The sequence below is a fragment of the Scomber scombrus genome, chromosome 12 (genome assembly GCF_963691925.1).
Source record: "Scomber scombrus chromosome 12, fScoSco1.1, whole genome shotgun sequence".
Classification (NCBI taxonomy): Eukaryota; Metazoa; Chordata; class Actinopteri; order Scombriformes; family Scombridae; genus Scomber; species Scomber scombrus.
In genome coordinates this window covers 9787152-9814760 of record NC_084981.1, presented here as the reverse complement: position 1 = coordinate 9814760, position 27609 = coordinate 9787152, and the positions used below count along the sequence as shown (strand labels likewise).

The 27609-nt window shown below is 39.0% G+C and overlaps 4 protein-coding genes across 4 annotated transcripts; 2 read left to right on the top strand and 2 right to left on the bottom strand.

Annotated features, from left to right (window-relative positions):
* Nucleotides 1–1674: 1674 nt before the first annotated feature.
* Nucleotides 1675–4561, top strand: mkks (MKKS centrosomal shuttling protein). Its single transcript, XM_062430740.1, has 4 exons — nt 1675–2751; nt 3212–3393; nt 3519–3629; nt 3736–4561. Exons 1-4 carry the CDS (start codon nt 1767–1769, stop codon nt 4162–4164), a joined length of 1707 nt encoding a protein of 568 aa, XP_062286724.1. The 5' UTR covers nt 1675–1766; the 3' UTR covers nt 4165–4561.
* Nucleotides 4562–5487: 926 nt separating this feature from the next.
* On the bottom strand, nt 5488–7381 carry srd5a2b (steroid-5-alpha-reductase, alpha polypeptide 2b). The gene is made up of 5 exons (XM_062430721.1): nt 7107–7381; nt 6188–6351; nt 5987–6088; nt 5756–5906; nt 5488–5650 (listed from the first exon to the last, which is right to left on the bottom strand). The coding sequence occupies exons 1-5, from the start codon at nt 7379–7381 to the stop codon at nt 5584–5586; spliced, it is 759 nt and encodes a 252-aa protein (XP_062286705.1). The 3' UTR covers nt 5488–5583.
* Nucleotides 7382–9142: 1761 nt separating this feature from the next.
* Nucleotides 9143–16716, bottom strand: memo1 (mediator of cell motility 1). Its single transcript, XM_062430577.1, has 9 exons — nt 16314–16716; nt 14963–15044; nt 14807–14875; nt 14521–14633; nt 13862–13973; nt 13137–13279; nt 12910–12986; nt 12369–12473; nt 9143–11848 (listed from the first exon to the last, which is right to left on the bottom strand). Exons 1-9 carry the CDS (start codon nt 16372–16374, stop codon nt 11717–11719), a joined length of 894 nt encoding a protein of 297 aa, XP_062286561.1. The 5' UTR covers nt 16375–16716; the 3' UTR covers nt 9143–11716.
* Nucleotides 16717–18744: 2028 nt separating this feature from the next.
* Nucleotides 18745–24169, top strand: LOC133991666 (spastin-like). Its single transcript, XM_062430154.1, has 16 exons — nt 18745–19072; nt 19163–19246; nt 19328–19411; nt 20616–20779; nt 20880–21007; nt 21111–21204; nt 21296–21370; nt 21503–21574; nt 22183–22258; nt 22380–22471; nt 22592–22671; nt 22780–22822; nt 22918–22997; nt 23085–23155; nt 23249–23289; nt 23405–24169. Exons 1-16 carry the CDS (start codon nt 18955–18957, stop codon nt 23528–23530), a joined length of 1428 nt encoding a protein of 475 aa, XP_062286138.1. The 5' UTR covers nt 18745–18954; the 3' UTR covers nt 23531–24169.
* Nucleotides 24170–27609: the final 3440 nt, after the last annotated feature.

The following is a 27609-nucleotide window of genomic DNA, read 5'->3' as shown; positions in this document are numbered from 1 at the left end:
TTAACATAATTGAACAGTGTATACTCAGCACATAATGTATTATAGTTATACTTATGGTTATATTTATATCTCTAGTCCTTGTTCTATTTTATATATGGGTTAGTCTATTTGGTTATTGTACATCATTTAGCCTTTAAATGTGTTTGTTTCTTTTACCGACCTCATGTTTTTTTATTTTGATTTAGGTCAAGTGGCTGCTGTGACACAAAGTACTCATTGTGAACTCAATAGTTATAGGCTACAGAAATGCATAAAAGATAAATGTTGAGTTAAACATAAACACTAAGTGTAATGTCTCTCTTGAAATTTAAAGATTTCTCTATAAGTATTTACGCTTTTATGCGTGTCCCCTATGTATGTTATGTATGTATTGTATTTTCAGTCTTCATTCAAATGGAGGGTTCACAAAACGATGATCCAGCCTTTTAAAATAGTTTAGTTTTTTCAGGAGTTGCTACACCCAAATGTTGAACCCCTTAATATAAAAACAACAATATTTAATATAACATATTATATACAGTATATGACATTAATACAGAAGTACACTAAAAGGGTCTGTGTATACTGTTGATATCATTTTCACTTACCTTAATGACAAATTTGAGAGGAGCCATTGTATTGAACACAGCAATCAGTCAGTATCACCTGAAACAAGTGTATTGTCATGCATTACAACATACACTGGATGTATACTATTATTACATATGTTTGGGTATAGTCTATGTATTACACACAGTAGCCCAATAGGCTAACAAAACGCTCCAGTGATCATGCATTGTGGACAACATGTAAAACTGGCACGCTATAATTTAACCACCTTCCTTAGAAAAGAATACTAACTAGACACTTCTTGAGTGTCTATGATGAGCCAGCTAACGTTAGTAAGTTATTATGATCCCTGGTTTCTTAGATAGAAATGTAGTAGACTTCTAAACTTTAAAACACGACTTCTGACGGTGTAATACTTAAAAGCTCACCAGATGAATAATGACCGCTAAAAACACCATTGCTACAACGTTAAACTGTCATTAGCAAATGACACATAACGCTACACATATGTAATAACCATATGTGTTTGGTACAACGCTGTGTAACAACATTAACATTAAAAGTTCATACCGCCAACAGTTTTGAATGTTTGTCAAACGACGACTGGGATGCGGAAGTTGACGTCACACTTCATTTGTAGTCCTATTTGTAGTCCTGCAACAGCGAAGCCAGCGGCAGTGGGAGCTATTCGGCGAATTTCTTTTGGCTAAATATTCTTCGGAAATACTGAGTAAGGGAGGGAAAGCTAATATCCATGTTATGAAGCGGGCTGGCTATGGGTTTTTAAGTTGACAGCAATCATTTCTAAAGCCTTTTTTTTTTTTTTTCGTCGAATAGGACTACGCTACCATGGAAACGAGTGGTGTATTTTAAAAAGCCTGTATTAATATCGAAATTATATGTTGTCGAACTGTATCCAAATATTTTTTTTATGTACCGTACAGCAGTCACTATCACCTGAAATCAACTTCGTTTGCTTTTTTATTCTGCTACGACAAAGAGGTCACCCAAAATTAATTTAATTATGTTCAGGCAATGCGATCAGCTTCTGAAGTGACAGGCAACGGTGCCCAACAACATTGAATTTCGTTCAACAGTTGCACATGACATTTCTGACTCGTCTTACCTTCACTACGCAAAGTAAACTTACTGTCTGAGCGACTTCAATAAGGAAAGGCTGTCAACAATGGTCCTAAGGTGAAACAACAGCTGAAGCGATGTCTCGAGTCGTAAAGAAAGCTCCGTCTCTTTGCACGGATCTACCACTGGACAACACTGATATTTGTAACAAGCTTCAGATTCTGGAGCAGCTTCTGAGATCTTGTTTTGGTCCCACAGGTAGACTGAAACAAGTTCATAACAACATAGGAGGGCACGTTGTAACCACCTCATCTTCCTCAGTGCTGCTACCAGCCATTTCTTCGCCTCAACCTTTTATTAATCTGATAATAACTTCCATCCGCAACCACGTTTCTCGTTTTAGTGACTGTGGTTTGTTTGCTGCTATTCTTTGTTTGGCTCTCATTGAACAAGCAAAGCAAACTGGTGTCAGTGGAAATGTGGCTATCAGACTGAACAAGCACTTTCTGGGTTTGTGCACCAGTTACCTTCATCAGGAAGACTGTGGGTGTAAAGTGAAGCTCGACTTCTGCAGCAGCCACAACTTGATTACATTAGCTCACAGTGTCATCTCCAGCAAACCAGCCAGTGTGCTTACAGAGCCAGAGGCACTTCACATCAGCAAGTTGGCAGTGCAAGCTTTTTTACTGACTGTTCCTTGTAACAGCCCAGGCATTGTCAGTCTTGGCAGGATAGTGACTGTGTCAGTTGAAGGCCAGTGTGTGCTGGACTCTGCAGTGTTTCCAGGCTTACTGGTGGAGTTACCTGATGTCTTTGGCACCTTCAAGGTGGAGAATCTGTCTTCTAATCCACTGCGTATGGTATTGTTTACTGTATCTCTTGCTGGGGATCTTTCTGAACTAGGAAATGGGACAATTGAGGTGCACTGTGGTGCAGACACAGACTCTCAAATCCTGGACCAGCTCCTAGAGATTGGCAAACAGGTGGTTAAAGATGAAGTGAAGCTCTTTATGTGCCAGAAGGTCATCCACCCAGTCCTGCAGCAATTTCTGAGGAGTCACGGTATCACAGTGATTGAGAGACTGGGCATCACTCTCATGGAGCCACTTACTCAGCTGACAGGTAGGCCTTTAAATGTAGACAGGGAGCCTTTATCAGATTTAAACTCACAGAACTTAATTTTAAACAAGATTTATTTGTAGGAACATTAGTGTAAAATGATGCACAACATATCTCAGTATGTGTGTGTCATGCACAGTAGCTCCAGCAAAACATATATATGTATATAATGTTATATGTAGGGCTGAAAATAACATTTTTTTCATTATTGATTAATCATCCCATTATCTTCTCAATTAACTCTTGTCTATAAATGTAGAAAAATACAGAAAAATTGACATTATTATTTCCCACAGCTCAACATGATATTCAAAGAGCTTGTTTTATTCCACCACATGTCTAAATAGGAAACTTATTCAGTTTATTATTGTAAATGACAGAGAAAAGCATCAATTCCTACATTAAAGAAGCTGTATCCCGTGCTGTAAAATCCTGTTTCATCTCTGTCTACTTTAACAACTAGGTGCTCAACCTGTGGCTACATTACATACCACAATCCCACTCAAGGCCTATGGAAATGTGAGGGGTCTCAGTTTTAGGCAGTTTGGATCCAAGACAATGCTGCATTTACTCCCTCCTGGGGAGTCAGTGATCTGCACCATGGTCCTCTGCCACAGGAATGAGACGATGTTAAGTGAGTTGAAGGTAAGATAAAGTGTCGAACTGTCGGAACTGTACTGTTGGCTTCAACAGAAACATCCGTTAATAGAAGGCAGATGTGACCCATGGACTTATGTGCTCATTTCTGTTTGTGCTTTTTTCTGTAAAAGGTGGTGTGCCAGAAGACAGAACATGTGTTACGGCTCACCCTGAGGGAACCATCTGCGCTACTTGGAGGTGGGTGCACCGAGACCCACCTAGCTGCTTACATCAAACACAAGGTGAGATCCAATATTAAGTCTTGAACCAGTGAGCTGTACAAAACATTTGGTAAATTTCACATATTTTAAGGAGAGCTTGTCTTACTCATGTTATATTTCATCCTAGAGCATGAATGATATCATTGAGACAGCGTCAGTGTTGGGGTGCTCACAGACAGAGTACCTGCTCAGCATGAAGGCATTTTGCCGCTCTCTGGAGTCTGTAGCCACAGCGCTGGAGCATGACGGTGGGAATTCTCTTATTGGTCTGACATATGCTCACCACTGGACTCTCCCTGCGGATGCGATACAAGAACACATGGAAGATAGCTTGGTCCGTTGTGGCTGTGGACTGGTGGAAAGTAGTCCAAATATGAAGTGGAGTTATTTGAATACTAAATATCCAGAGTTCTCACCTGCACCTTTGTCTAGAGACACGGCCGTGCTGCCGCGTGTGCTGGACTCCTTCACAGCTAAGCTCAATGCATTGCAGGTTGCTGTAGAAACTGCTAATATTGCTCTTGATATACGATATATAATTCAAGATATGAACTAGCTGGTTTGTGATGATCATCTTGAAAGTATTTTGTTTAATCATTGTATCATATTTGTTCATATTTTCCTTATATAAAATCACCCTTTTTCTTAATTTTGCGGCCTACTGGCTACAATCTACGAGCCTTGTTCTCAGCTCAAATATGGTATATGTGTTTACTCTTAGTTTGATGTTTGAGTTTGCAGGAAGCAACCTTTTATCCACTGTCCAACATTTAGAATTGAACTATCTCAGCAACAGTTCCAATAAAACTTTAGTTTATATGATCTACAGTGAGAAGTGTTTGTAAGAATAAAGACATTTCACACATCAAAATAATTCTGCTCATTTATCAGACAAATTGGCATCTGTTGTAATTGCCTTTGGTCAACACTAGGAGGAGCTGCAAGGATGCTAAAGATTTGGGTTTGTTTTTTGTTTTTGTTTGTTTCTTTGTTTGTTTTTACCAGCATAGTACTAGCAAAACAATAAAAAAAACAACTACTAGCTCTTGGCTTGTGGTCATTTTCCACTCTTTTTTATGACACTGTGTTACATCCAAAATGTTACCAGCCTAAACCTGCTGAATGGGAAGATACACTCACTCCTGAGAGCTGTATAATACAGACTTACCTCAGGCAATTGGATGTTCCTCTGCCATCTCATGAGATAGGACAATGAGCCCAGATTATGACAAATGAATGTTTATTTATTTTCACAAGATCTCTTCCAATCAGAAACTGTTTATTCCATAGTTTCAACTATTAATGTCTTTTTGTTTCATTTGAAGCAGTGTGTACAGAAAGAGTTGAACAGAGTTTGGTATAATGTTTAACGCTGAAATGTACCAGAAGTTAGGTAAGCATTCCTAGTTAACATTAAATTATGTGTTGAACTATATTTAGGTCCTGCAGTGGGTATCAGGCTTTGTTATTATAAATGTACTTAGCCCTCTGACAGGCTACTTCATCGTCTACCCTGACCTAATTTACCTTTAAGTGGCCTCTGATCCTACTCTCCCTAAACAAAGAGCAGATACTTGGCAGCTTGTGTATCTACACTGCACCTGCTTAAGCTAACCAACAATGGCTGGCTCAAGTGTTAGTTTCATCTGAATGCCACTCAGTTGTCTAGTCATCATCACCCCCCCAACCCCCGGTGTGAGACATTTTTCCATGCATGAATCATGTACTTTGACCTGTCTTACCAAAGAAAAATGAGCATGGTTTCAATATGAAGTTGTGTGTGAGTGTAAGAGTGCAGGAAAGTCTACATAGTAATGACGATCAAAATCAAAACAGATTCTTGTGCAGTAAAATGAGTGGTATCTATTAAAAAAATACAACAATAAGAGTGTCAAAACTGCATTGTCTTGTGCTGTTAGGTCCACAGGGAACTCAGTTGTTGTCTTCCCTTATGAGATGATAGCAATTCCTTTTCTTAAAAGATGAATGGAATCAAAGCCTTTCGTAACTTGGGGTAGTCCTTGAAGTTCTCCTGGTAAAACCTGTAACATTGGAGCAAAGGTTAAAAGCTGTCAATCAGAAAGGACATATGGCTATGTCTGTGAGTGTATTGCTTATTTATGCTTATTCTTAAATATCAAAGGCACCTGTGATGGTAATAGGCTCTTGGTCCAATGAAACAGAGGCTAAACACAGCAAATGAGAGTGTCGGAAGGGCCCAAGTGGCTACTGCATAGCCAAACCACTCCACAATCTCTCCTAAGTAGTTGGCACCAGACACATATTCAAAAAGACCTCCTGCAGGAGATTAAAAAGACCACAGGTCATCACAATCAGGATAGATTTGAGTTAATCAATGTGCAATCTTTGTTTCTTACCTGTAGGAATCTTGTAAATGACTTCTCCTGGTTTCCTCAGGTTACGCAGAATATAGTCACTGTGTATATTAATGGCCATTCCGACGTAAAACAGCACTAAACCTAGACGAAAGTCTTAATTGTGTATTACTGACTTCTCAAGAGACACAATGCATGAAGCCTTTCATCTATAAAAAATTCAAGAATTAATATTACACCTACCAGTTTTATAGCGATAGTCAGCTGACCAGTCATCATCAAACTGAGCACAGTGCAGCAGGTAGTGTCCCTGCAGGAAACCATTCAAAGAGCAGAAGAGACCTGCTGCCACCATCACACTCAGCGGGAAAGGCTTTCCTCTGGTCCGTAGCGAATAGACAAATGTCCTGTGGTTGGTAAAGAAATAGTATATACAGCAGGTAAAAAGATGAAAGGATCTACACTGCTACATGCAAAAACGGTTGTATAATCAGGTGGAAAAAGGTGCCATTAAGCCCTCTTCTTCATGGGAGGTTCTCAGCATTCCTCAAAGAGCTTTATCCTCCAGATTATAACAGCATGAGATCTCCTTTTCAAAACTTGTTTCACTCCATCTAAAAATGTATTCGTAATATTCATCTTGCACAAAGTGACTGAATACATGCATCTAGTACAGTACAATGTAAAGGTACAATGATAGAATATGCTTTTTAATAAGATGGTAATACCACATTTTTATTACCAGCAGGAGGCAAACATTATTATGGGAGTTTAGGTTTAGTGTTTGTCAAATTTGCTCTATTATTGCAACATGATCCATGCTGAACACAGAAAGTCATAGAGTTCTCCTATAAGCACTCATTTTCTGTTCATACTGCAGGTATAATTGAAAGACTAACATGTTTAAGACAAAATAAATATGAGGAAATACTACTAACTGTATCAAATCAGTGGCAAATAACAGAGATTAAAATGAGTCATAGTTAAAATGCATCTGAAAATAGTCCTGCAGACAGTTATACAAGTCTATTTTGAATGAATGGGAGTGTGTTCGCCTACCTCCAAAGATAATGATCACTGCTGCACATCAAATAGTAAATCTTCACAATTCCCTTCACAGACACATCAAATGGCCACCACCAGCATCTGCCTCTGCTTTTACCTTTGAAAGTAGTGCATGGAAAAGGTCCCAAGTAGCAGTGTCTTTCCCATGCTGGAGGGTCTGTACGAAGTGAGTGTCAGAAGCAGGGGGATGAAGAAAGCCGGCATCTCCTGGAGGAACCAGGCTAGTCTGGCTGGGACCATCCTAGTTGGAGGAGAGAGTTTCATGTGGCGCCCGTAGGAAGTCTGGGTTTTCCTGTGATGGACCAGATGCACCAGTCCTGTCAGGATGAACCCACAGCTGAGATAGTTGATCAGGGTCCCATAGCAGTGCATCTCGAAGCAGTATTGGTGAGCGTTGCTATAATCTGAGCCTCTAATCTAAAGTGTGTGTGTAAAGATAAATGGATGTAAACAGCAACTCTGACTCCTCCCAAAGGCAAAGAGGGATGTGTGTCTGCCAGCTGAAACACGAGTGTGTTCCTTTTTTCACAGCGTGGGTACAAACATTGCTAGAGGTGAGGTTATGATTATCCTTTTCCATCTTGGAAAGCACTGACATTAAAATGCTGAATTTCCCATAGCTACAACAGAATTGCACAAATTATTATAATCACCATGCAAGTCAGCTGCTAGAAATCTGTTTTGGTATGAAATCAACCAAAGTCCTTTGCTGACAACTTCCTCTGCCTGTCCATCCTGTTTACAGACACACAGCAACATCTGCACCAATCTGAAATGATGTCGCTCTGTTTATATTTAGAAGATTTTACCCAAGTGCGTGAGTAAATATGCTACTGACCAGTTCTATTTATATGAAGCTTTGCCATTCCTAACCATTGGAATAAGTGTGAAGTTTAGCAATGAGGTGCTTAAACAGAAGGACTGACTAAACCAAAACTTCACAGTGATGTCAGTCCAGATTCAGCTATAAATGCTGAATCATTGAGGAAACATGTCCACATGTTCTATACAGCCACTAGAAATTGCATTTTGCAGTGTTTCAAAGGAGTTTGTACACCTCCTTGTTTGTTTTTTCAAAGGTCAAACCAATTTTGTATTTTTAGTACACACAGCACAGTATGAATACTAAGAAAGTTAAAATGATCTTTAACATCCAGCCAAACAGTGCCAGTCTAAAGCAGACAGTAACGTGGCAAAACAAACAGTTAAGACAAAATATTTTTGGTACTGTGGTTCATGATAAATTCATTTCTATGTCAAAGACAGCCTTACTAAAGATAACCTGTTCTTCCTGATCTGAGCTCTGACTTTCCTTAATGCCTGATGACACCATACAGAAACTGAATTTTGCTTTAAGATACATTTTGCCTGATATTCTGGTTTTCCTGCCGTTACCCGTCAGTGACATTTGAGCGGCTTTCATATGTAACTCCAAGCATGTTTTTCCCTGCATTTAAATCAACTGATCAAGTGTCAGCAGCAGTATTTTCTTAAAGAAAAATCAACTGTTCTTGTTGTGATTTGATGTCAGTGGCTAAAATATAAGCAATTAATGATACATTTAAAAAACTAGATCAAATTGACATAATCTGTAGTTGTATAATATGTATAATATATTTTACATTAGATTTATATACATAGCATATGAAATACTCCTGCTGTGTAAGAGCAGTGTTGTTACTAGATTCCTCCAACTATCTGGCTCCCCCTACTGGTGACATTTACCTAAATATCTTTAATGTAAAATGACACTGAATAAACATGTTGGTATTTATTTCACCCAGCATTTCTACCTTAGCAGTATATGCAGCACTGCACTGTAAACCTGTTGCCATACATGTTTGAAAGGGGATACACTGGATTGAAAAATACAGCATTTACAACCACAGTAACACTACACTTCATCTGCTTTAGTGCTGGGAATATGAGATGTAATTTTGTAAAGTGGCTGCATTTAGATAGTGTTTTGTTTGTTTTTTTAAATCAAGAGCTCTATGTTTGTCTGTTTTTTGGAGGAATAATCAAATTAAAGTCAGAGTATCATTGACAATATGCTATATATGATACAAAGTAAATCATTTTGTGTGTGATTGTAAATACTTGAAGAACAAGACACCAGAGCAGACATGCTTTTCAGTATATTTTACTTGTTTTGTAACATGAATCCTCGGCTTTATCTGAAGAGCCTTTTGGGATGCTTTGTCAGTGGAACCTGAGATCAAAAAAACTCCATTCAGGGAGTAGTTAAGTAGTATATTTTAGGTTTATGACATGTAAGTTCCCATTCTCTAAGCAAGAACAAAAAAGAGAAACAACAATAATAATACAAAAACATTTTCTAAAAGACAAAGATCCATTAAAAGAAAATGAACAGTGTTGAGGTTCAGCCTTTGTCTCTCTCTACAGGAATGAGGTGAGGTGGAGAAAACAGAACACCACTCCCTGCTGGAGAAAGGAGATAACAGTTGGTGCCATTTTAGACCAACAGATGGGGGACAGGTCACATACTCCCGGAGTGCTCGGTGAGCTGGAGCTGGGCACTAGGCAAGGGAGGGGATGGGGTGGGGGTTAGGGGGTACATGTGGAGAAAAAAACAAAAACTGAAAGTACACATTCTAAAATAAGACCAAAAGTGAAAATACGCTTTATATGTATATGTGCAACAGTGATAAAAGGCACAATAGCACAGTGTGTCATGCTTTACTAGTTTCCCTTAAATTAACGTTGGAGGTCGAGTGAGTCCGGGGATTCATGTGCCCACTTGGTTCGACCGCATATTGGAGCTTAATGTGAAGTGTGCCGAGAAGGAGGACCAATATGAGTGGACTGCATCATCTGTAAGGGGAATACTTGACTTCAATAACAAGAGTCTCTTGGTAAAAAGTGATAATCAAAGCTCAAAGAGCAGGATGTCAGACATTGTGTGCTGCCTGCATAACGTTGTCATTGAGCCTACAGTAAACTGCCACTATGAATCATCAGGATTTGCATCCAGCTTTTGTGTTTGATTCATTTTTTCATGACGGACAGGAGGACTACAAGGTAAATGACTTTTCTTAATGATCCTCCTGCTTAATATTTCATCATGAAAAAAAATTTAATGTTTTGTTCAAGAGATCAGATCCTGTAAATCCACAGCAGGGAGCAGCAATTGTTAGTTTTGGGGGTTTTTTTTACACAAATTCCTTAACCTTACAACAAAGCATTGTGGGCTTTGTTCTGATCTTATAAATCCATCTGTTACTTGTTTCAGCCAACCAAATCCAATTGATACTCCTACTGCCTCAGGAGCAATTCTGAAGAGAAATCATAGCTGAATTCTCATTATCATACACTGAAAGGCAACAAAGCTGGAGAGCAAACCTTCAAATAAAGATGAACACTTGAAACGTCCCAATAACGTTTGGCTTTCTTAAATCAAAATGCATGAACAAAAACAGCTGTAAATTGCTACCTATTCAGCTAATATAACAACAGTTCCTACAACTTAAGCAGACCATATAGGCCTTTATATATTTGTTATTTTGCTCAGAGCAAAACGAAAGCTCTGACAAGAGCTCAGTGTTTAACAAAAGACATTTTCTACAAGTCTAGTGAAAGAAAAAAACGCACTCAAAGTCTGACAAGTCAAAAAACTACAGAGATTCAAGGTGGCAGTGTAAACAAAAACTAGAGGTGTCAGTGTTTATATCCAGCTTTGATTACTTTTCTGTAGCACCCACAACTGCAGCCTGGCCCTAATAAAACATATCTATAATGCTACAAGCGTATAGTTGGAATCTGGAAGCAGTGTTGCACAAACTAATTTATTGGGCAATCTATGTCGATGACCTTAAAGCATAAATGACAACACTACTTGAGTAAATACCATCACGTCTAATAAAAGTATTAAAATAGGGAGAAATAAAGGAATGAAATATGAATAAAAGATAATATTTCATAAACTATTATAATAGTAATAACATTTTTGGTTTTGTACAGGGGGGGTTAGTGAACTTTGTTGGATGCAGCCCTTTGTTAGCAACTAGAACATACTGTATGTTGAGCAACGGTAGTAATCACCTATGACACTGGGTTCAAAGTTTAAGTTGCATGTAGCTTGAAGCAATCAGTCAAAAACACTCATTTCATTTTCATCTGGCAACATTTCAATATTCTTGATATCCATTAAGTTCTGCAGTTTTATTTTTGTTCCTTTTTCTGAGGCAAGTTACATGAGCACAGACCGCCAAGAGTCCAAATGTGAAGATTGCATTAGTACAACTCAAATCCATTGTTTTCTTATGGAAATAAAAAAAGGGACTAAAAGGACGACTGCAGTCCTTGCAAGAAGCCAAATAAGATTTCCCCCTCCCCGCGCTTGCTCCGAGTCAAAATAACACACAACCCTCCCATCTCCTCTTACCATGTGCTCGTTCATAATCTCAAAACTGCACTTCAAAAACAAAAAGCTTCAACCTAAAGCTCTGAGACACACTTCAAACTGAGAGGAGGGCAGAGAAAGGCGTGAGAGGCGAGTGGGAGACAGGTAGAGGGGGAAAGGAGACTGCATTGGCTTGGAGTGTCTAGGTCCATCCTGCAAATAGTGGGTGTAACTTGGAAGCGGGAGGGGGTGGGGTGAGTGAGGAGGGTGTTTGGGTCAAGTTATGGCGATAGATAATAAGGGCAGGGTGACGGCGCTGCAGTTGGCCCCTGCGAAAGTTGACCTCAATGAACGATGAGTCCCCCGGCAGCGTAACTCACGGAGCTGTCCTGCCAGTTCCTGCACTCACTTGACTGGGCGTAGTTCAGGAAAGTGAAGTTCATTTCTAAACCAGTCTTCCTCAGCTCAGCCACAGCCTGCAAAACACAAAACACGCACACACATGTATTAGTGTCTCATCATGACAGGACTTATATTTCTTAACATTTTTTAATGTTAATTACTGCCTATCATTTGCTAAGCCCCTCCCTTGAAACAGCGATTTCCCAATTATACCTTAGTAACCATAAGGCCTGTCAAACTATAGATTTTAACACCTTGACATGGTGTGCATGGGGCTCTAATAAAACAAACAGTTGGTGTTTAAAGAGTTTAAAAGCAGAAGTGTGAGGAATAGATTAAGCATATCCAGCTAATTAGATAATGACCTACAGCAGTAACCAGTAGGTTCTTATCTCTACACTGCAGTACAAAAACAATGCTGTTTCATGGGAGACAGTATTTTCAACCAACTTACCTTACTAAACATTTCAATGGTGATTCTGTTTCCATTATCACTGCAGTCAGTCACTGAGGGGAGGAGGGCTTTTGCCAACAGTCAACTGAACCCCGTCAAAACCTCTACAGAGTGCTGAGACTGACTTTTGTAATACTCACATTTAGCAGCACTCCAATAGGGTGACGTCCACAAATGGTGTTGCGGTACTTCTTCAAGTAGTTGGTGAAAGACATGGGGTCCAGCTGCTCTATAATGCCCATCCCCTTCGTACGCAGAAAGAAAAGAAACAAAAGCAATGAAATTCCAATGTACCTTCATGTCTTCAAAAAATCCTGAGAAGAGATAATTGATTTTTTTGGGCAGGTTATTTTTTTTAGAGACAAAACAAATGATTTGTTTGGGTTTATGTCAAATGTCAACATTTACTGAATTATTCTGTTAATCTCTAGGTTTACCTAGTAACTCCTGTATGCTGAACTCAAGAAAACAAGCCTCATTATCAACAGAAAACAAAAGAAAAATCTATATCCATATCCTCTTTGCACTTCATGTAATTTCTTTAGTATTGTGAGTATCACTGTGACATTACTCTGCATCATTACCATTACATCTGTGCATGTGGCTGATGGCAAAAATGTGTCTTTACATATTTAATTCAACAAGTCACCACATTTCAATCAAATACATCTCGTTGGTTACCATTTTATCAAGATGCTCAATAGACCTGTAGATCTCCCCTTGAGATTCATCGTAGTATGTGTAGCGGAACCGTTGACCTACATAAAAAAAAAGGACATCAATATAAACACAGTCACATTTTAGAACATTAACACAGAACACATCAACACAATAACACACACATCACAAAAACTGCACATTTTAAAAGGCAGAATAATTGCACAGAATGAAGGCAGTACGGTACCTACCCCAGTGGCAGAAGTCAGATGAGATGATGAAAAGGTTGGAAGGGTCTGCCAGGTACTTGCTGAGCAGCTTCCCATATTCCTGCTCCTTGGACTCACTCAGGGCTCCCACAAGCACAGGGACGATGCTAAACTCATCTTTGTGGCTGCAAAATCAAATCATAGAATTTAAAAACTTACAAGTACAATAACTGCGCCTCACTGTCAAATACTGTTCAAGGAGATAAGATAAATAAATGAGCACCCATCAGTGAAAACCTCTTAGAAAGCTGCACATATACTTAAACTGTGGCAGCATAGTGAGTGACTAAACTGATACTGGTGAGTGTTGAGTTGTCCCTTCAATAACCTTTATGAAACTTCTGTATTTCTATTTTTTTCTGGTTTAGTCAACACCACAGTTTTTAGGTAAACTTGTACGGGAGATAAAAACATTGATGTAATCTGCTCAGTTCTCTTTATACTACCTGATTCCTGCTTTTCTGAACTAAGAAAATGCCTTCGACTCCCGCCAACCTAACAGAAGGCTGTATCAATAATGCATGTCACACTTTCCATCTATCACTGCACCCATGTGATTCTGGTTTACAGAACTAAAAGAACCCTTGTACTGTCTTCTAGTTTCATCAATAATAGTCCAGAAAAAGTTTCACTCTGTTAGACGTTCCCCTCTGAAAATGTAGTGTCGATTTTTTTTGTTAATTGTATGCCACTCCAATGTGCATTACCTCTCCATGGCTTTAGCAGTGTAAGGCAAGTGCATTTCAATACTGTGTTCATCTTCGTCCGTCTGCATAGTCATCCGCTCAAACAACCCAGTTTTCCAGAGGTCAGCATAAACTGTAAAACAGAGGTGAGTTTCGCTTTAATTTGTGCATGCTATCATGACCACGATACCTACTGATTAAGTAGTTTCTGGAGCTAAACGCTCATTTGAATTGGCTGAGCAAAACTTCATCATTAAGAAAGCCTTTATCCTTCAGAATCAGGGAGCTATCTGGTCCCTGGAGGATGATTAAAAGTGTATCGCCTCCCAAGGCTGCTTAAGGTCTGCATGCTCGAGCTCCAGTGTCGCTAGACTAGAGCAATTACAATAGAATAAAGCCTAACTTAGCTGTATTTGTACCCACAGTGTATTTTTTTCTACCGCTATCTGCCGTACCACTACCACGAACTGGAATGACTGAAAGCAAATTTGTTGGTTCATTTATTTTACAGTATGAAACATGCAGTAAATTCAACATATCCAAATTGCAATTAAAACAGTCATTATGTTATTCCCTTATAACACCCTTAATGTAACAACCTAAAACACATGTAAGATTGAGCGACAAACACCAAACAAAGGTGACAGAATCATAATTTCATGAGTAAAAGCATTGAATACCCTTCTGATCGATTCTCAGGTCATAGAGGGGTGTTCTATAGATCTCTGCAGTTGACAGGGCACAGCGGGAGAGCGGCACGTGGTGTGAAGGTCCCAGGATGAACACCCTACGACTGAAGGGCGACAGTACACTGTTCAACAAAGCCATTCCACCTCATCTATACCAGTGCTACTACCTAAACTAACATCTGTTCACTATATGGGGGCAAATTCAAGATTTTTTAAAAGACTATAAAAAATGTTCTTAAACAAGGAAGAGGAAGAGAATGAAAATTGAATGACTTACGTAATAGAGGGATCAACCTGCTTGTAGGCATGTGCTGCACAAGCACCACAGTAGGTATAACCAGCATGCCTGAAAACAAATGAAAATGAGATGGCACCATTTCAAACACATTCAGATGAGATTTTTTTTCTTCCCATTTGTCATTTGTGTGCTTACGGTGCTATGATGGCTCTAGCAGGTCTGATTGTGGATTGTGCTTGGGACAGCCAGCCTTCTAGTTGTGCATTCAGCTGGGATCCTGAAAAAGCAGAAGTAAAAAAACCCAAAAACAAATATACAAAACCATTAAAAATTATATACATATATTATGCCAGATAGCTGGATTAAAGAGAAGTTTCCTCTTCATACTGCTCTCTCAAAAAAGGTATTTTTATATCACTGTAATGATCTCCAGGGGGTGACAGCAGCTTATTTAACCTATTCAAGTGTATGCTATTTGGGGTGAGAAATGGAAATAGTGACTTTGTCATATCCACCCTGTATTATATACAAATAATTGCCCATCTCTAATGACACATAATATCTGATGACCCAGGACCTTTGACATGAAACAGCAAACCACACTATGTTCAGGTCTGGGGTAAAGCAATAAAAAAATAAGCTGCTAACGTTATGGCAACATCAATCAAACATCAGCTGACTGAGTTATATAATTAAGTTTACACGAAGAACAAACAAACCTGAATAATATGTTTGTAAAAACGGACAAGGACGTCTGAATCCAGGTGGATTAACATCAACATCTTTGGATAGATGATTGTTTATGTGCTATATGAATAAGGTAAGACTGTTTGTGTTTAGCTGCTGTATACGCTCTGTGGGTATTACTACAATGCAGTAAGGCAGGCTTTAAAAGGATAAACGAGCAGCAGCTAGCTGGTGAAATGGGGGAAGGGGTGCAACATGAACCTTCATTTTTCTGCCCAGCCCAGTCAGTTCTTTGTTTCACGACAGGGAGTATTTCTGCTCTTCACTTAGACAGGGTCAAACCACAACAACAAGATCACAACACAAGAAGCTTAGCCTTAATGAAATAGTTGTTGACTGTCTGTTTCGGGAAATGTCTGATCTAGCCAGATGGTTGGTAGGCCAGGAAGTTCTGCAATATTAGCCAAGTTAGCTTTTCTTTCAAATTGATAGCTTTGATTACTTGGTATTAAAAAAAGAGCAGAATATGTCTGTTTCATGTTTTAAACACTTCCATCGACCACACGGAGAGGAAAAGTGCTGAATAAGCTCAAACCAACCTTGCACCAAAATGTGATAACACAGACGAGGCTGTCAATATACCAGCTAAGTGTTAGCTCGACGACTTTTCATCAGCTGGATTTACAACCCTGACATTAGCTGTCACCGTCTGCTTTCGCAAGCGAATGATTCCACTATTTTTGATGTCAACAGATTTTAAAAAAAACCTTAAGTAATAAAATGCTGCCATGACAGAAGAAAAACAACAACAGCCAGCTACCACGCAGCAGGGTGCTAACGGTGGTGTGTTGACAGTTACCCGAAGCAGAGTACCAGCTCCCGGCGTGACTTGCTTCTCTGCACACCACTCGGTTCGACATCTTGGTTCCCAAGCCGCCTATCTTGGTTTACTTAACTCTTGTCAGGCGAAAAAGTGAAATAAAATAGCATAAGCCGGTGTCAGTGAACTCAGAGGAGAACCAGCGGCTGCTAGAGTTGAGTGGAGACAAAGGGCAGAGACAGCTGGGTTAGCCGTTTTGTTTTTACCCGGAGACAGCAGCTAACGACAGCTAATTAGCCAGTCTGGGGGTATTATTGAGCAAATTCCCAAAAGGCACAAAGGACAAAATCTGTGTGATGGGTCAAGCTGAAGCAGCCAGCAGTGAAATAACAACAACAGGGTCTGTCCCAGCCGAAATCTGAGGATTAAGTGTTACTGAGTATGTCTGTCGACTCAGGTGAGGGCGTCCCTGAAACGCTTCTGTCGATGACGTTGCAGCCCGATTATTGGCTGCTTGATGAGACATATTAAAGATGATTGGTGGGAAACTCTAGTAGGCGTGGCCTCTCCTTACAGGGTCGTTTGATTATGAAGTTCATCTGTCCGTCAGGTGAGCGGGTATAGTGTGTCAATGCTGGCAGTGACTAACATCCCTGCCAGGAGAAAATATGCAGAATTGATTACTTAACTCATATCTGGTAAAGGACTGCACTATATAATTATTATCGCTCTGCAAAATGTATTATATTAACAACGTTTCTATTGCACTTTGCACATTGAATAACAACAACAACAACAATAATAATAATAATTACTAAACTGATTTTATTTTTGTTATCTTTTATCATATACTATACTATATAGGATACAATTACTGCAAAGATGTGAAGAGAACAAGGACTGCTGAAATAAATACTGAATGGTAAAAAAAAAAAAAAAAAAAAAGGTCTTTATAAACATAGGTATTTAAAACCTGTTCAAATATACAGTAATTAGCTAAATGTACCGCACATTTTGTATTTTAAACTAAATAAATATGTATAATTTGAAGGTACCACTGGACCAAACTAACCAACTGTATAAAATACTTAGATAGCTTCATTTCAACTAAAGCAATAAAATGCTGCTTACACATTCATGCATAGGTATCATCAATCTAATAATGTCAGATAATAATAAATTATTCACCATGGATATTATTCTGCAGAGTGAGTAGTTTCACCTTGATACTTTAACTACATGTTGCAAACTGCATGTCAGTGCTTGAGACTTGCACTTACCTCACTGACTTACAATAATATAAACCTCTGTCTTCAGAAAAATCAAGGATCGCTCAATGTTGGCTGTTAAACAACTGCAACACAAATTCTAAAACTGATATACATAGACACTCTGTCAATAATTGTGTCTTCAGGTTTCACAACATTTATCATTTAGTTTTATTTTTGCTTAAGAATCATTGTTGAAATATCTAGCCATGTATTAAAAGGGGACTGTACAACTGACAAAACAGTTGTAGTATAGCTGACTTTGGAGGACCGACGTGACTTTTTACATTGGTTTGTGTTTGTGTGTTATAAAAGTAGTGATTTTATGGTGGGGACTCTCTCAGATTGTAACAGTTCAGCATGTTGTATTGTTAAATTTGCACATTATCAAAGCTGATAATGTCATGTGACAACTTCTCAGCAGCATATGTTGTTGTGAATGCTGTTTCTGTTAGCCTTGGGAGAGGTCATATATTGGTCTGATCAATCTAAGGCAGTGGTTTTCAAAGTGGATCCTTAAGGGGGTTCCTAGCAAAAATGGGAATCATTTATTTTTCTGTAACTCTATTCATAAGTAACATAATGACAGAATGTATGATGGTTTTGGTCATGGGTTTCATACACTTTCTGAAATAAAACATTTAAAAATAAAAGTATTATTTCATGGGGTAGCCTGGGGCAACATCTTATCATTTGGGGGTCCATGGTCTAATTTGTGTCCGTTTAGGGGTCCTTGACATGAAAAAGTTTGAGAACCACTGATCTAAGGTCAATTAGCATCAGTGTGAATCATACTGTGCACATATCAATCACAATGTGTTCACATTGGTATATTGTATTTTAATTCTGTCTTATTTATTATCCTACTTTATTACTGCCAGAAGTTACACACACAGTAGCCTACAATAAGGGCAGTGTAACTTTAGCCATTTGCTATTATTTTTATGCAAGAGGTCTGAATGCTTAACAAGAGGTCTAAACTAGATGTTACTGCTGAACCATATGGCTGAAATGAGTGTTCCTTTTTTTAAAGAACAAGTTGTATTATATAAGAACTTATCAAATATATCTTTTCTAAGTTTCTTTAAGCTGTTTGGTTGTTGCTTTCATTCTGAAAATCTACCGGAAGTCATTCTCCTTGTTTTTACTTCTGAGCGTAACAGGAGGGCGGGGACTGCTGTCTAACCTAGCGGACGGCACACGCGAAAGCGGAAGCAAGCGTTGAAATATTTGTATTGTGATGAGGCATCACGATTTCTGTGTCATATGTAGCAAAACTGTTGTTTTCCAAACCTTAAACTGCGGCTCGACCGGTTGATAAAAGCGAATGAAAAGCTTAATTTCACCGTATCGTGTTTCATAACTTGGCTAACGTTACCAACGTTAGGAGCAAGCAGACAAACGAGGGAGCAATGTCGGTCAAAACAAACGCAAGTAAAGCCAAAGACACCAGCGAAGTTATTAAAAACCACCACAAGCAGGCGTTTGAGCATATATCTAAGGCTCTGAAGATCGATGAAGATGATACAGGTTTGTTTCTAGTGATTATCATGAGTTGTAACATATTGTAGTGTGTTTGACAGCTGCTCACACTAACCCCGCTCCTCTCTGCGGTGACAGGAGACAAGGGGGTGGCTGCGCAGTGGTACAGGAAAGGGATTGCTGAGCTTGAAAGGGGAATAGCAGTGGAGATCACAGGACAAGGTAACATGCAAACAATAGTCACAATGAACATGGAGTGCAGTGTTGACATCCTTTACTCTAACTTCAGTGTTTTGTTAACAGGAGAGCAACATGACCGGGCAAAGAGACTCCGAGATAAAATGGTCAACAATCTCACCATGGCAAGAGACAGGCTTGCTTTGTTAGGTAAATGACACCTTGGTTATCTGGGTCTGACATAACTGATAGCCTGAGGGGCTTGGGGTCATGGATGTATGCCCAACCCACTAAAACTTTATGCAGGGCAACTTGATTGGTCAATCAGGGTCACGGGTAAGTCTATTTAACCACAGCCTTTCCCAACCTAGTGTCATTCATCCATCATACTTGTCTTCATCAAGCCCCCAGGAACGGCTCTAGGCTTTAAAGCATATTTGTCATAGTGGCTAAACTTTCAATTTCCATGTCTATCATGTGACACTGTACACTGGCCCAAAAATACTTTTTTGCATAGACTTAATTCTGAAAGGGTCATCTGTATAATAAGCAGTTACATTTTTTTTAGAGTCACATCCCCGTATAAAGATAGTTTCACCATCCAAATGTGATCCATTAAGTCCAATATCATTTGGAAAGTCTAGAAGAGCTGCACAATTGAATCATTTTAACCCCATTCAGGTTAGCGGAGGGCTAAACAGGCAGTTAGCTGGCTCAGGTGGGGACAGTATCGGGTGCGTCTGCTGTATGGGCCACACAAACTTGGGAGATCCAAGATATTTTATACCTGGAGGTCAAATTTTTGTAGGAATTAACAGAGCCCTGCGTCCAACACTGTTTCCAGTTTTCTTTATACATACACTTTATCCGTACTTAAACGAAGTAATGTCTTCAAAAGAAACATATGAGACTATGAAAGGAAAGAGGGAATTTGTATATGTGGGAAACAGCGACTATGGTATGTTTTGTACAGTTTGCCAGTAATTTCCTGCACAGGCCGATCGAGCCTGTTTGTTTTAGTTTTTTATTAACATGCTTGAAAACATGCTCTCGACAGGCATGACAAAAGTAGAAAGCACAAGCAGTGTATGCTAGCCAAGCAGATGGTGGGCAACCCATCATCAGGCTTGCTTGACATCACATATCCATAACTGAAGGAAAACAACCAAATCTAAAGGTAACATCACTGTTGTGTCCACAGTGAATATATCACCAAAATTATGGGAAAAAAGTAATTTTGATATTTTAGCTGCCGGGCCAGTGAAAATATACAAGGTGCTAGTAAAACTCTGATCTACTGACCACTGAGGTAAAAATGTCACATTAGACGCTACCAGTTGAACAGTTTTACCAAAATGATTATTTCTTAAGAGAAACTCGATATTAAAGATCAACACTACTCTTGTTTTTACAGAGGCAACATTGGCAACTAAAAAGAGGAGTGATCCCCCGAGGGCTTCAAATCTGACCCCCCCTGAGCCAAAGCCTGCTTCCAAAACCCAGCCTGTAGTTCGAGGTGTGTCCAGTAACATCAGGCCCTCTGCTGCCAGAATGCCATCAAGGTCCACTGATCTGAAGGTGATCTGTTTAATCAATTTCAGTTGTCAAGTTGCTATTTCAAGATCTCTGATTATGATTTAGGGTGTAATGTTTTCTGCATGGTTTGGTTGCTGTATAGGTGACCCCACGGGCTGGAAGAGCTCAAAATGGAAAACCTGAAAGACAGCCCAGAAGGACAGATATGAGAAACTTTAAGAATGTGGACAGCAAACTGGCCACCTTGATCCTGAATGAAATAGTTGACAGGTACGTAGACGCAAAGCTACACTTTCATATTTTTGTGTCGGTTAAATGCACGTCTAAAACAAACCTGTGCTGCATTTAAAGGGTCTTGCTCTGTTCATTGCAGTGGAGCGTCTGTGTCCTTTGATGACGTTGCGGGACAGGATCTGGCCAAGCAAGCACTTCAAGAGATCGTCATCCTTCCTACCTTAAGACCAGAGGTGTTGGCTTATTATATAAACAATGATGTGGTCTCTGGTTTCAGTGTTTCATGCTTACAGATTCACATTAAATTCTTTCTCACATTTTTAGCTCTTTACTGGTCTAAGAGCTCCAGCACGTGGTTTGCTTTTATTTGGCCCGCCTGGAAATGGGAAAACCATGCTGGTGAGTTAAATGTTCTCTCCACCATAAGAAACGGAAAAATTCACCTCAAACTCTGCTTTATAGTTTGCATGTAGCTGCTGATGGCCACAGCTCAGTTATTATCAGTTGAATCACCTTTACTTCCTCTTACAGGCCAAAGCAGTCGCAGCCGAGTCAAACGCCACATTCTTCAACATCAGTGCTGCCAGTTTGACCTCTAAATATGTGAGTTGGTGCCGTAACAACAAATGTACACAGCAACCTGCTATTTTCTGACTCAGTCAAGGATCCGTTGCGGTTTCAATGTCTACTGGAAACATTTCAGAAAAGGTTTTATTGCATAATGTAGTTGGTTTGTTGAGTTGTTTTGTTATTTTCAAGTATTCATTCATGTTTACAGCTCATCTAGATGTGTTAACAGATGCACTCTGCATGTATCTCAGCGGCTTGGTATAGTATTTATGAACCATTATCAAATGTAATACGTTCCTGATCTGGCAACAGAAACAAGAAAAATATGTAAATGGGATAGCTATATTGGGAATTTGTCTGCATTAAAACACGATTTGTGATGACAGAGAGCAGGAGGGGACTGCACCTATCTCCTCCAAGTCAATTGTTAATGATTATAGGCCTTTACATACATTCACAAACGAATTTCACAATTTCAAACATGTAAAGATAGTAGTCTAAGTTGGGGACACTGTCGGATCCTTGTGCAATAGTAGGAATTTTAAGTGCTCTATTTGTTGGTGTACGTCTCCACAATGCACCAAATTTAGTGTGTAGGCAAACTGGGCCTTTATTTAACCTTTATGTCATCTTTATTACAGGTGGGAGAGGGTGAGAAGCTTGTCCGAGCATTGTTTGCAGTCGCCAGAGAATTGCAGCCCTCTATCATCTTCATTGGTTTGTATTACTGTATTTATAGACCAGATGTGTTCCAAAACACCACATTTGAGCCCATAACTAACCTTAATCACATTAACTTAGAGTATCACTTTGAGCTTTGTTTTCATTTTGCGTTCAGATGAAGTTGACAGCTTGCTTTGTGAACGGAGGGAGGGAGAAAATGATGCTTCACGTCGATTAAAAACCCAGTTCCTCCTTGAATTTGATGGGGTAAGAGCAGTAGTGCTGTCATGCTTATAAAGTCTTTTGAAATTTCATCTTCATGCTGCTAAAGTCACCGCTATCCCAGAGTGCAATGGTATTATTTTCACATTATTTTCTTCGTTTCAGGTGCAGTCAGGAGGGGATGACAGGGTGCTGGTAATGGGAGCAACCAACAGGCCCCAGGAACTTGATGAAGCAGTTCTGAGGTATATCATGTAACCCTACATGCTGTAATATACTCATAATACTATTATTGATTTTTTTGTTTTTTTGTACAAGGTCACCAACATTTTTCTCCTGTGTTTATTTTGCAGGCGATTTCCGAAAAGGGTCTATGTGACATTGCCGGATGAGGAGGTATTTGCTGTGTAAACTTTAGCGTCTTTTTTCAGCTTTGAGATGTGAATGGTGCAGAATTACTGAGTTTTTAAATGTTACTCTCGTCCCTCCAGACAAGATTGACGCTGCTGACAAATCTTTTGGGAAAACACGGGAATCCACTGACAAAAAATGAGCTGACCTTCCTTGCAAAGTGAGTTTCACGTTTACACGACATGCAGCCATTTCACCTCCATTTTTATGTTAACTTGCATTAATTTGCGGATGTGTAACTTGACAGAGCGTCTGCAGGATATTCAGGGAGTGATCTGACAGCGTTAGCCAAAGATGCCGCACTTGGGCCAATCAGAGGTAAGACCCTTTGATCACATTTAATTTATGTACTTATATTTTAGTTTCATGCCACGCTTGATCATTTTAATGTGAACACTGTCCCTTGTACAGAATTGAGACCTGACCAAGTCCGAAATATGGCTGCTAGTGAGGTGAGATAAAGCTGTTAAAATACAGTGCTGCATATATCTTCTTTGCACCTGTTTGCTGTTATGTAATGTAATTGTGTATTTACCTAAACAAATATACTCTTGTATGTATTCACAGATGCGAAACATCAAGAAGAAAGACTTTGAGGATTCCCTGAAGCGCATTAAGCCCAGTGTTAGCCCAGCGACTCTTGACATGTATGTCAAATGGAACAGAGACTTTGGTGACACAACAACTTTTTGAACCTAGTAGTTCGTTTTCACTCCTAAAAAATCTGAAACTGAAATAAGTAACAGTCAATTTTTACTGGTTTACTGTACGGGTGAAAGACATTAACATTGTTAATGGAGCACTTATCTCTACCTGTGCCTAACTTCCCTATTTTAATAATGCTAAGAATAATATTTAATAATAAAAGAAATGGTATAAGATTTTTATGAGTTTCTCTACTGTATTATTACTCTCCACAAACAGTCTTACTCCATTATTTTTAAGAATGTCTTGAAAAACGACAAGTGATCTTTCTCTTGCCGCCAAGTTTCTGTTAATCCTGACAAATTGTGAAATTGCCTGATTAACTGGATGATTTTTTCACATCCATTATTTGCCTGATGCATTGACATGTTGATGGTATAGCAAGTGCTCTCTGTATTTGTGCACATGCAAGAATGATAATAATTGGAAAAAGTTTCCAAAATGAGTGCTTTTGTATATTAAGTGTAAATGTGTTTGCAGCTTGTAGATACAAATACTTGTATTGTATTTGAAAATAGAAAACCTAATGAATTGTTGTGTTGCCCCAAAAACATGTATGATATTTAGCTGAAAAGACTCTGAACTGTAATGGCTTTCCACTTTTTATCATGCATGAATAAATCCATTGAAAAAGTTTCTCCAGCCTTATTTTTCCACTGTTCCCACCATACACAGATTAGTCCTATGCTTCAGTCTTGTAGGTAGATGGTGCTGCAGTCCTGCTTTTGCCTCTTTCCACGACTCTTCTTTCAAGCTGCGTCTGGAATCAACATATATTTTGCCTGCAAGCACAGATGTGAGGAATGCAGTAAATTGTTATTAATGAGAATTAAGTCCTTGTTCTGCTGTGTTAGCTGTCAGGTTGAATGACAGATTAGATTATGTTTGCAGTTTTGGATATGCCAGATAGTTACACTTGTACAATAGGAGCCTTGGTGTTTTTATGCACATGCATGTAGGTTGAGGTGATTCAGAGAGAGGGTCATGTGTTGAAGTTACATTATGCAGGGTTGTGGTTGAGACCCCATAACCAGCCAACAGTTAATAACAAGGCTAGAGATTTAACATGAGCAAGGGTCACCAGCTGTCTGGGAATAGCAGACTTCGGCTTAGTAAATGCGTGTGGTCATAGATCTTTCAGTGCACTCCAAATTCTTCCACTAAAAATTCAACTTAAATACAACTTTTCTCCCAAAGGGCCTTCCTATGGTTAGCTGGTGGTGTTGCCTGTGGTCTATGTGGCCAAGCAGCATGTTTACAGACTCTGCAAATGCAAACATTTAATGCAATTAATTTGGTTTTTCAAGGTTGTCCTGAGACATCTTGTGTTTTTCATGCTGTTCTAGGCCATCAGAAAGAAGGAATAAGGCATGCAAAACACTCGCTTCCAGGGCTGCAACCACACCTAGGACTACTCTCTTTCCCCCGAGGGAGAGATGTTGGATGGAGTGTATTTTTTCAACTTGTCATGACTGAAGAGATTCTTTCATGATGTCAGACAGGAATGGAGAGTGTTAGGAGAATTAGGGTTTAGTCATCACCTTTTTTTCTGTTTACTCTTCACTGAGAGCATCCTACACAGTAAACAAATGGTCTTTATGACAGACCAGTTGCATGGCCGTTCACTTGCGTTATTTTGCCACCTTTCGGCATACATGTGTGAGTATTAAATGAATGCCTACAGGTGGTATAATTAGCTAATCACCTCATATCAACATTCCTGCAGGTAATTACTTTTTGAAGGATCTGTAATTACAGTAGAAAGCAAATATCAGATGTATATAATGTGCTTTAAATTAATTTTCTAGCTGACGGAAGACAGAGCATTGTTGAGGTGGTTTAAACCTTGCAGATGATTGACAGCTTCCCTTTTTGGTTGCGTGTCAGAGGCTCGCACCTCCACAGTGGCTCATTGATGCTTTGACCACTACATCCACTCAAGGGAAAACAGAATAGGTGATCATTTGATACCTCCAGTGAAGTAGCCCACCCTGTAGAGAGCTGAATAATAGTCAACACAGGGAGGACCGCTCACTGACTGAGCAAACAGTGAGTTTTTCTTCAAGTGGCCCATTATGAAAACAGTATGTGGATGGTAGAGTTTTGTTATGGTATGTGCACGTGTCTCACTTTAAGGTGTCTGGAGCTGCAGGGATTATTCTTTGAGTCTGTGGAGATATTAATTATAATCCAAATATAATGTGTCTATAGCCCTTCCCCACAGTGTTATATTAGACACAAAAAAAATTCAAAAGACAGTACACTGACTGTGTGTAGCGCTATTCTGGAGAGTGGCTGAGAGCTTGAGTATTTTTAAGAAAAGCCTGATTGTAAATTGTTGAACTGGTGGAAGGGGATTTCCTTCAAAATTTGGGATCTGGCCCTTTCATCACCCTTGGTTTAAAGATGTGATTCAGTGCTTTGCACAGTGGAAAGCCTTCAGGGCTGAGTTGTGTCCACTTTCCAGCACTGGCTGCTACTGTTCCACTGCTCTGCACACCCAATACATAACTTCATTTACCATGGGAGTGTTATCTTTCTGTCTCATGGGAGGCTAGAAGCCGAGTCTAATCTTGTATCCAATGGCAACATCTGTCTTTTATGAGAACATTTATTTTTCTTGCTCTGTTTATTTATGGTGTGTGTGTATCTGTGGGTGTGTGAGAGTGGAAAAATGGGGTGTTGGTATGTTTCCATATCAGCCTTAGCTTGGAGAAATAAGGAAAACTCACCTATCTCATGTGAAGTTTAAAACACTTCAAGGAAATTATTTTTTATTTTTATTTTTTTTAATTTATTATTATTATTATTTTTATTGGGTTCATTGTTATTGTTTTGTCTCTATTTGTCTATTTGTCTGACTGTCTCATTATACGTTACACTGTTTTTTGTGTCTTGTTTTTTTTATTATTTTTTGATGTTTTGTAATTGTGTGTCGATTACTACATTTAATGTAAAAAAATGTCTCAGATATGTTCAAATTGTAATGTCCAAACTGAACAGAAATAAAAAAGAATGTTAAAAAAAAAAAAAACACTTCAAGGAATATTTCAATATTTGTGGAAGTATGCATTTTTGTTTTCTTGCTGAGAATTAGATGAGACTGATAGTGCTCTCATGTGTGCATGATAGACATGAAGCTACCACCAACAGCTGGTTAGCTTAGCTTAGCATAAATGAAACAGTTGGAAACAGTTAGTCTGGCTCTGTGAAAAGTTAACAAAATCCACCAATCGGCAACTCTAAAGCTCACTAATTTACACATTATATCTTAGTTTGTTTAATCCATACAGATACTGAAATTTAAAAAGTGCACATGGTTGTATTGGGATTATGTGCCAGACAGTGTCTTGGCCAGGACAAGTTGCCACTTATATTCAGCAGACTGACCAGCACATCATTTTGTAAAACCATAACATATCATTTCTAGTCTTTTGTTTTTGGGTTTCCAATCTTTTTGCCAAGCTAAGCTAACAGTAGATGAGTCGAACTTGTCATCTGACTCTGGGCAAGACAGCAAATCAGCATATTTCACAGAATGACACACATCACAGACATCAATATACTTCTAAGGTAGTACTTTTATTTTAATCCTTCAAATACAGACAACTTATTCACTAAATGCCACTAGATGCATTGGTTTAACTCAGGGCAGACTATGCATTTCATTTTTAGATCCAGATGATGGTCAGATATGACAGATATAAGCATTGGGGACATGATAATTGTGAAACCTATGCACTCCAAGTTCAAGATCTCATTGCACCATAGCAAAAAATAAGACATGTGGTCTTCAGGAGCTCCAAAGAGATTTTAGTTTGTTTATACTCCCTGATTTGTACTTTACAGTAACCACTGATTGTGTGTCTGTTCAATTTTCACTCAAGCAGTGTGATAGGTCTGTGGTGAGGTCAGTAATAGCTGGTCTTACACCCTTACCATCTAATTTGGGAAGCCAACACCATTTTCCAAGGAGTAGAGGGGAAATAGCTTGTGAAACAACAACATTTTTTAACGTCTGTAGATGACTGATCAGCAGAGGGAGGGGATATTGTTTAAGGCCACAT